The following is a 10,272-nucleotide window of genomic DNA, read 5'->3' on the forward strand; positions in this document are numbered from 1 at the left end:
TAATACGCATGTGCGAAGCAAATATCACAGATCAGACTTGTTGCGAACGCAAGTTATTTAAGGTGTTTCAACTGTACCCATGTACCAACTGTACCTGGTCTACCTATGCGATGAGTGACCATGTGAAGCGGCAACCGAGGCTTCCCGTTTCCAGGACGCGCATCTCAATGCAGTGAAATCCGATGTGTGCTCGGGCTCACTAGCTCCATTCATTTTAACCAATACAAAGTCGTCAGAGAATCAAGAACCTCTGACTGCAGCGCACACAGCTTTCTTCTCGGCGTTGTAGTTCATTTGAGGCAGTGTCCGTGGCGTTATTTGCTTTCGCTCAGATATTGCGTGTGCGCGCTCAAACTTTGTTCTATGTAAATCAAACATGCTTTTTCTCTAGACTTGTCTTCTCTCCTGGATTTAATGTTGCCTGAAGCTATCAACCATCAAACTTCCACGATTGACTGTTAAAATAATACCTATAAATTATAAAGAAATTAAGTATCCAAGTATTTTATACATTAACTCCATGTAGGCCTACAAATTATAGATAGCATTTTCGAACTTACTTTTTTTTTTTTATTTAATAGTTTTTTTTTTTAGATAAGTGCTAATTGTAACCTATAGGCCTACAGACGCTTATTGAGAATATGAACGCAATGCGTTTAATTATACGTTAGCTAAGTGTTTTCCTCCCATAGAAAACAGTTATAAAGAAAACGCTTAACGTTGCTTAATGTAGTCTACTAAGTAATATTATAAGATCAAATTCTGCACAAACCAATTTTTCTGTATAGTATGCTTAATTAGTAGCTATATAATAATAGTATAGTGTTTACTAAGATTGGTCTTTTAATGTCTTTGTCTTAAGCCACGTTAAGCGTTTTCTTTATGGGAGGAAAATGCTTAACGTGTAATTAAACGTGTTGCGTTCATATTCTAGGCTCATCAGCTTTTATGTACATAGTATGCTTTATTAGTATGGTGTTTACTAAGTTTGGTTTGTTAATAACACTGTCTTAGTAAATTAAGCTTTTTCACGTTAAGCGTTTTAGAATGTCCCAGCAACGGGCTGATCATCAAATAGGACTATATCAGCATGAGATCAATGAAAATGACTGAATGAGTTTATGACTGGATAATTTGTATTTTCTAGAATAGGGATCACGGTTCTCCCACGATTCGGAAAGCAAAACATTACACAATCAAACAAAATAATATGTGGGGCTAATTTACTTGAGGTCCTGACAAAATGTTTTATGTTCAAAATTTGTTTTTATAACTGCCTAAAATGTTATAGATAAGTCTATTACATTTTTTTATTATTATTAATTTAAAGAATTCATCATATAAAAATAATTTGAAATTAATGAATGAAATGCATTTTAACAGCAGTCACTGGTCGCCACCTACTGGCGTAACAATATAACAGATACAATGAATGTGTATTAGTTTCAAAGGTCGTCTACTCATTTTGATACATATATATAGGCCCCCTCATTTTAAGATGGCCCCCCCAAAAATACAATTCTGGCTACGCCACTGGTGTATAGTAGTATTATTATGACCTTTGTCCATTTGTTATTTATTTGACAGAACTGAGGCATTGTGGAAGAAGCAACTCAAAGGTGCTAAAATACCGTGTGTTGAGAAGTAAGGCTGAATTTCCAGAGGAAAGAGACCATGAACTGCATCCCTCCGGCTGTGTGTTTGATTCTGTCACGTGACAGAATCAAAGCGTCTCCTTTGGACTACAATTCCCAGCGTTCATAGCGCATCAGAACACGGAAGCGCCGCCGTCGTTCATCGTGAAAGTGCTGCTGCTGTTGAAAATGTGGTAAAACATCTACAAAAACATTACAATTTACACATCTAATCTAAATTTCGTTTTCTTTAATGTCGAACCGTCAGACAGTCTAATCTCTGTCATTTCCTGTACTTGAATCCGTCTCGTTTGTTTTGTTGACATGTTAGCTCGTGCTGTCGTGTTTTGGTTTATTGTACAGAAAACAAACACTTAAAATGAATAGGTCTTTAGTACGGAATATTCACGTTATTCACTAATATTACTCATACAATAAAAACTGCGTAAAATGGCTTATTAATTGACAACACGCAGTGTCTTTGACGATGATCTCATTAATTTTAAATATGTATATCTGTTTGTAAAGTGTTATTTCTTGAAGGGATAAAGTGGAATTGTAAAATCTGATCAAATCCCAGCTTTCAAAAGGCAGCATTAAATCTTTATTGTACTTAAATGTAAATGTTTATGTCGTCTGAGCAGTGATAGTCATCTGAACATGACTGATAATGTTATGATCTTCTTGAGTCACAGTGTTAACAGAGTCTGTTTCTCAGTATAAAGAATAACTGCACTGTGACTCTGGAATAAAAATGATGTCTCTTTGTGTGTGTGTGTGTGTGTGTGTGTGTGGACAAAGAGTCCATTATGAATTCTGCCCATTCATAGACCGTAAACGCATGTCTGTATGTGCAGGTGTTGGCGTGTGTGAGAGAGACATGGTGCCTGAACATGGGAAGCAGCAAAAACGCTCGTCGCAGCCGTCTAATACTGAGGGCGACGTGGACGGATCATTCGTGTTTGAAGCCCAAGAGGCCTGGAAGGACTTCCACAACTCGCTCCGACAGTTTTATGAGAACGGAGAACTCTGTGACGTCACTCTGAAGGTATCTGAACAGCGCTGTGCTCCGTGTCTGCATTGATATCAGAATGATGTCATCCTATATTTCTCTCTTTTCTTTTTCACTGAAGGTTGGAAACAGACTCATACCATGTCACAAACTAGTTCTGGCCTGCGTTGTTCCATACTTCCGTGCCATGTTCCTCTCAGACATGGCCGAGGCCAAACAGGACCTGATTGAGATACGGGATTTCGACGCTGACGCCATCCAGGACCTGGTGGGTTTCGCCTACTCCTCTCGACTGACGCTGACGGTGGATAACGTTCAGCCGTTGCTGTACGCGGCGTGTATCCTGCAGGTGGAGCTGATTGCCCGTGCCTGCTGTGAGTACATGAAGGCTCATTTCCACCCCTCCAACTGTCTGGCCGTCCGCACGTTTGCAGAGAGTCATAACAGGGTGGACCTGATGGACATGGCCGACCGTTACGCCTGTGAGCATTTCAGCGAAGTGGTGGAGTGTGAGGATTTCATCTGCGTTTCACCACAGCACCTGAAAACCCTGCTGGCCTCCAGTGACCTCAACATTCAGTCTGAGTCTCAAGTGTACAACGCTGCAATCAAATGGCTGAAAGCAAATCTGAAACACCACGACGTCTGGCTGGATCAGATCATGTCTCAGGTTAGCCGCTCAGAGCTGCAATAGGTTTGATTGGTTGGTTGGTTGGGGATCATGTTTTACAAGGTCTTTTCAATAAATAAGGTAACTTGATCTCTAATGTGAGGATGTTTACCTGCTGAAGGTCCTGCTTCCATGCAAAACCACCAGATCCCAAAAACACATTGGCCATGAAGTCCAACAAAAGTGTCAGTATGGCTGGATCCTTGGAAACATGCCATATGATCCGGTTACCTTGTGTCGCATTTCAGAAACACGCTTGGGTCTTTGTATGGTCTTGTTAGCAAATTTATCGAAAGGCCCTTTTATTCAGAATCAGAAAGAGCTTTATTGCCGGGTATGTTTACACATACTAGGAATTGTTTTAGTGACAAGCTCCACAGTGCAACAGAGTGACAGTGACAAGACAAGACACAGATAATAAAAAGAATAAAAGAATAATATACAAATATACAAGATAGACAAAGTGCAAAAAAAGCAAAAAACAATATATAATATAGACAGTTTGTATGTACAGTTATGATGTGTGCAAAATTGAAATATAAATAAGTATGTGTTTTTAAGTAAATAATGTATAATAGTGTTGTGTGTTCCGTGTTTGTCAAGTGTTCATGAGATGTGTACATTCACGCTAGTGTGTATTTTCTGATTTGTTCTTAACCTGATGGAAGCGTTCTGATGGGCTTTTCTCTCACAGGTGCGTCTTCCTCTGCTGCCGGTGGATTTCCTTACAGCCACTGTTGCCAAAGAGGAAATAATCAAGGCCAATCTGAACTGCAGAGATCTTTTGGATGAGGCTCGCAACTATCATTTGCACCTTAGTAACAAGAGCGTTCCTGACTTTGAGTATTCTGTCCGTACGACACCCCGCAAACACACCGCAGGTCAGGACATTCGGCCCTTTTTCACACTTGTGTAGTTACTCTTTTCTGTCATTTAACATTTTAACCTTCAAGAACCTGCTGTGCTCAGAACGCATTCTTTAATTGAGACTTTTCCCCTTGAACTTTGACAGGTGTGTTGTTCTGTGTTGGGGGAAGGGGCGGTTCCGGTGACCCGTTCCGCAGTATCGAGTGTTACTCCATCAGTAAAAACAGCTGGTTCTTCGGGCCTGAAATGAACAGCAGACGGAGACATGTGGGAGTGATTTCAGTGACAGGTGAGAAAGAGAGATGAGAAGCAGTGATTTAAAGACAAAAAACTTTGTGAAAATGACTCAAAGATGAAAATATTCTATTTATTGTTAAAAGACACTTTCACTTATAATGTCCTTTTTCAGGTGGCTTTTAGATTTGAAGGTTTAAACATCAGCGTAGAGGCAATATGAACTAGGGCTGTGTGATTATATCTTAATCGTTGTTATCGAGTATGTTGCAAACACATCAGCGTAACAGTGAAAACCAATGCCATGCTTTGCAGCATGTACAGGGTGATAAACAATGGTCCTAGTACTGAGCCTTGCGGTACTCCACACTGAACTTGTGATCTAGTTCTTACAACAAATAACACAAACCTATGAATAAAACTCCACATTCATCAATTTACAGGGAAAGTTTATGCTGTTGGCGGCCATGACGGCAATGAGCACCTCGGGAACATGGAGATGTTTGATCCACACACCAACAAGTGGATGATGAAAGCGTCCATGAACACAAAACGGTATGACAAACTGACCTAATGTTCTGCTCTAATACTATTCATTAAATGTATAGTTTTAATTCATTTTTATATTTAATATTTACGGTTAACATATTTACGGTTAATTTCAATACTTACAATAGATATTGTAAGTATTGAAACAGCTGACAGACGAATGAGAGAAAATGCTGTTTTGTCTTCGGTTAGGAGGGGGATTGCGCTGGCCGCTCTCGGCGGTCCAATCTACGCCATCGGTGGTCTGGATGATAACTCCTGCTTCAGTGATGTGGAGCGCTATGACATTGAGTCGGACCGCTGGAGCGCCGTCGCCCCTATGAACACGCCCAGAGGAGGCGTCGGGTCTGTGGCGCTCGGGGTACGAAAGGCCACAACAAGAGAAGTTCATTATGAGTTATCATTGTACAAAGGTGTTAAAATATCCAAAAACCACTAGAACAATGGTATACATTTTGTTGACTTGTGTACGTACATTATCCCAAATGTTTCTAACAATGTTTAAATCCAGAGAAATCAGCAATTTTAACTCGTGTCAATGCGTCACATGTCAATGATGTCGTATCCACGTCACCCCTGATTTCCGGTTTTACAAATACGCTTTAATGAATTATGTGTTTTATTAGGCCCTGTTTCCACCTGGTATTAAGATGCGTTTTGGTCGATGGGATCACAAGTGGGCGACATTAAATCCAGGTGTAAACGGGGTGTAAAACGTCTTGAGCTTGTCCACTTTTGACCACTTCCAGAGGTAGTCGAAAATGCATTCGACCGGATAGCGTTCATGGTGTAGACGTTCATGTGGTCGAATGCGTTTGAATAGCCACTAAAATACCTAACTCTCCAACTACTGACCTAATGTGTAAACATTATGGGAAGCGCTCTAGCCATACGGGACTTTAAACTTTGTCAGCTGAAGACCCAAGTTTGGTTTTGAAGACGAAAAACGTACCAAGCATAATGTTCTCTCACTATTCTCACTATTTCACAGTGATCGGCATGGTATTGCAGCTGTCAGAGCAGAAATGAAAGCTGATTCTCTCCATATGTTTTTCCATCGTCTCCAGTTGCATTCATATGTAAAGTGCACAAGCATATTTTTTTCCATTAGATCAAAACATCTGAAAAAACCCACACATTTACCCGCCCATAGACCCTCCCCTCGAAGAAACAGGACAGAAGTGGTTAAAAGTGGACAAAAGAGACAGATTAAATCACGAAGTGTAAACGAGAATGTGTCTCCCTCGTGCACTTGTCATCCAATCGACCAAAACGCATCTTAATACCAGGTGTAAGCAGGGCTTTAGTCAAGTGAGCAACGGTTTGGATACATTTATCAACAGAAAACTAATCATTGTTACAGAGGTCAACACGGTTAGTCTTGTTGTTTGAATCACATATTTTCTTGATTTACCACGAGTAACATGTTTGTGCCTCAGACACATCTAACATCACATAATCAGAAAGAGCTTTATTTATTGTAGTATCAGTAATACAGCATTTTCTCTACAATATATTTTAAAATGAACTGCATGCCATTTAGCAACATAAGACATCCAGCTTTTATTAATGAAATTCTAATTTCGATCTAGCTTAATGCAGCGTTCAACAAGTGTCTCATAGCGCAGCCGTTGAACTACCGCACAGAGTAACATTAGAACTTTCAACACACTCAAATGTATTTAATATGATAAAACAGTAAAACAGGGCTGCAGTCACATGACTTATGACTGTGGCATATAAGCATAATAAAAGCTGCGACACTCTAAATGCGACTCCAGGCCAGTGTTTTGAGCAGATGTCTCTCACACTCTCAAACGCCCCACCCTGCTTCAAACCACAGTAACGTTAATAAAACTATACAGTAGCTCATCCATGAACATGATTTCTGCCCGAGTCCCATAAGATTGCTTTCCATCGGCTGTGGAGGTGGAGGTGACAACTCCCATGATTCCATTCACGCATCATGAAGCTATGCCTTTGTTTCGAATAAGCGACCTCTAGTGGTGAAACTTACATACTGTGCCTTTAAAGGGTTAGTTCACCCAAAAATGAAATTTCTGTCATTAATTACTCAAAATCATGTCGTTCCATGTCCGTAAAACCTTCATTTTTTCATCTTCCAATTAAGATATTTTTGATGAAATCTGAGAGGTTTCTGATCTCCCTATACACAGCAATGTCATAACAAATTTCAAGGCCCAGAAAGGTACTAAAGACATCGTTAAAATAGTCCATGTGACTGCAGTGGTTCAACCTTAATCTTATGAAGCCATGAGAATACTTTTTGTGTGCAAAAACAAAAATAACCACTTTATTCAACAATTTCTTCTCTGACGCTGTTGACGTTGGAAAAACAGTGCAGCGCTTCCAGGTTCTACATCAGAACGGCGGCTCAGTATTGGCTCAGTGATGCTGACGCAGGAGTCGGCCAATACAGAGTCGGCGTTCTGACATGAGTATTGCAGGTTTGAACCCACTGATGTGTAATATGTTGATTTGATCAGGGTTATGTGTATGCGGTCGGGGGAAATGACGGCGTTGCATCACTGTCCAGCGTGGAACGGTTCGACCCTCATCTAAACAAATGGACAGATGTGCGAGAAATGGGGCAGCGGCGCGCTGGAAACGGTGTCAGTGAGCTCAACGGATGCCTCTACGTTGTTGGTAAAGATCAGAATCTGTATTTGACCTTCTCAATTTAGACCTGAACAGAGCTCTGATGGATCGACGTGTTTGTCTGAAGGTGGTTTTGACGATAATTCTCCACTGAGCTCAGTCGAGCGCTTCGACCCCAGGATGAACTGCTGGGAGTATGTGGCAGAGTTGACCACACCGAGGGGCGGAGTCGGCGTTGCCACTGTGATGGGGCGTGTCTTTGCAGTAGGAGGGCACAATGGAAACATCTACCTGAACACGGTGGAGGCCTTCGAGCCCCGGATGAACAGGTGAGATATAAAGATTCTGCAGAAGATGTTTGTGATTTCAGTCAGGTGGGATCAGCTGTTTGTGTGTGTTTTTGCTTAGATGGGAGCTGGTCGGCTCCGTGTCTCACTGTCGGGCCGGTGCAGGAGTCGCAGTCTGTTCCACTCACATCAGTCAGATTCGGGACGTCGGCCAGGGCTCCAGTAACGTTGCCGACTGCATGTAGCCACACCCTCATAGTCTGACACACTCCAAACACCCACGTTCAGCTTTACCGTGGCTCTGAAATCAGCTTTCTGGTTTCATGACAAGAGATGTTGTGTTTTTGCTTTGATTTTGTGTCAGTGGAAAGTGTTTTTTCCTTCTTTTCTCCAGTGGTGAGATCATGTGATCACTGTATCTGATGTTTGTGCTGATTTCTGCTGCAGTATTTTCTCTCTTCTTAGACATTAAGAAATCATCAGTAAACTAGACTACAGTGTTCAGACATCAGAACTGAGGTTCAGTCCTCTGAATATCCATGACATGAATTCAGCGAACGGCAGTTTTGCGGTTCCTCGTGTGTTTGAAAGGCAGAATGACATCAGATACTTGTAAAGTTTAAAAGTCACTCTTTTGTGACTTCAGGACCCAAAGAACGATCAAAAAGAGATTGTTCTGTAGTGCGTGCGTACAATCACAGACACGATCAGGACGAAATGAGAGATTTGTGAGCGCTAGCAGAACATGTGTGATAGTGACACTTGTGTTGTGATGCTCGTCTCATTTATAACTTCTGAACCCTGAATAAGATCCAGACTGGTTTCAGGTTTAGGTTTGGGTCGAACAGTTATACGTGATAAAGACTTGAGCTTTTCACTTCCAAATGTGAAGCTGGACGGAAAGCCGAGAAGCTCAGAGATGCGTTCAGATGTTACCGTTGTGTATTACAAATGTAAAGCTTTTTCTGGCTCGGTTTTATTGCGTTCGCCGTTATACATGATTTAGTTCGGCGTGAAAGCAATGTTTGCATTTGAAACAGATCAGTTATCCAGTGAGGACACACATTGAGGTTTTTATATATGTAGAAATGTTTTGTGTTTTTGTGACGAGTCTTATTTGAAAATGATTTATAAATGAAATATGAAATATTTATTTTGTCTAATGCATCTCTCCCCACCTTACATTTTGGAAAACATTTGAGTTCATGTTTTCTCTCAGTACTTGTTGTTTGGACACTGATGTGTCCAGTGGCATAAGAAACATCTGATTATATTTAAGAACTGCTGTTAAAATGTTGATATTGTTCAAATGTTTTACATTATACTGGTGTCACAGATGTTTAACATGTGTAACTGTAACAAATATAATATTCATGCAGTGGTTTATGTAACATCTGTGCAGCTCCACAGGACAGAATAACATTATCAGTTGTAGCAGCGTTTCTGTACTTGCTGATTTAAATGCAGTGTATTTGATTGAAATTTCTGTCTGAAGCATGACACTTTATAGCATATTCAACCATGCGTACATTTTACTGTTTTGCTCAATATCATTTATTTATTTCATTCAGTTTTTCCTTTGTGACTTTCTTTTGTCTTTGTAACAATTGAATAAAACAGAAAAACAAAGTCTCCTTTTCTGTTTTCTCTGTTTCTAAAACCGTGTGAAGCTCCTGTTTTGTCAAAAATGGGTTTGTATCAAAGTTTCATGAGATTTCTGTTTTGTGAATATAATAAACTGTGAATATAATAAACTGAAGTGTTTATTTCACTCTAATATCTTTAGCAACACTAAACAGATGATCTAACATCAAAAACAATGTCCGTGTGTACAGTTTAATGGACAGTGTTGTAATTTGCATTTTAGTTTTGTATTTGCTGCTTTTTATTGTTTTCTGACAGTTTCGCTGCTATAAAAATGTTAAAGAGTAACAAAAAGGTAAAAGATTTTATTCCAAGTATATTGTCCTAAAATATGTGCTGTTGTAAGGGTTATGAAAGAATCTCTTTGGACTTTGAAATTTGAATATTTTTAAAAGAAGACAAAGGAAACAGAATTAACCAATGTGTACAGCTTCATCAAAACTTAGTTGTGGTACTGATTACCATATTGAGAGACTTAAGTCTCTTAAGTTTTTCTACATCTGGATCCAGTTCTGTCATTAGAAAGAACATTTGTCCATTGGGTTCTGAACTTAAGGTTCAAACATCAGTGTCAGTGCAGTAGTTCCTGGCCGTCAGTCTTTTCCTCCATTAGTGCTTGTGAAAAAACAATGGAACTGCAATTAACAGATTTAACAATTTTGTCGAGATGTTTCTCCAGGTCCAGCTGAGGATGATGGTCTGTCCTATAGAGGTTAGATTCTCAGGCACTAGATTTCATCAATTCTGACGTGGACA

General features: G+C 40.1%; 1 protein-coding gene across 1 annotated transcript; it reads left to right on the forward strand.

Annotated features, from left to right (window-relative positions):
• Positions 1–1,571: 1,571 nt before the first annotated feature.
• klhl8 (kelch-like family member 8) lies at positions 1,572–9,504 on the forward strand. The gene is made up of 10 exons (XM_051878040.1): positions 1,572–1,828; positions 2,492–2,682; positions 2,768–3,316; positions 4,011–4,197; positions 4,329–4,472; positions 4,861–4,972; positions 5,159–5,327; positions 7,474–7,633; positions 7,713–7,914; positions 7,994–9,504. Exons 2-10 carry the CDS (start codon positions 2,515–2,517, stop codon positions 8,115–8,117), a joined length of 1,815 nt encoding a protein of 604 aa, XP_051734000.1. The 5' UTR covers positions 1,572–1,828; positions 2,492–2,514; the 3' UTR covers positions 8,118–9,504.
• Positions 9,505–10,272: the final 768 nt, after the last annotated feature.

Source organism: Ctenopharyngodon idella, chromosome 21, assembly GCF_019924925.1.
Source record: "Ctenopharyngodon idella isolate HZGC_01 chromosome 21, HZGC01, whole genome shotgun sequence".
Classification (NCBI taxonomy): Eukaryota; Metazoa; Chordata; class Actinopteri; order Cypriniformes; family Xenocyprididae; genus Ctenopharyngodon; species Ctenopharyngodon idella.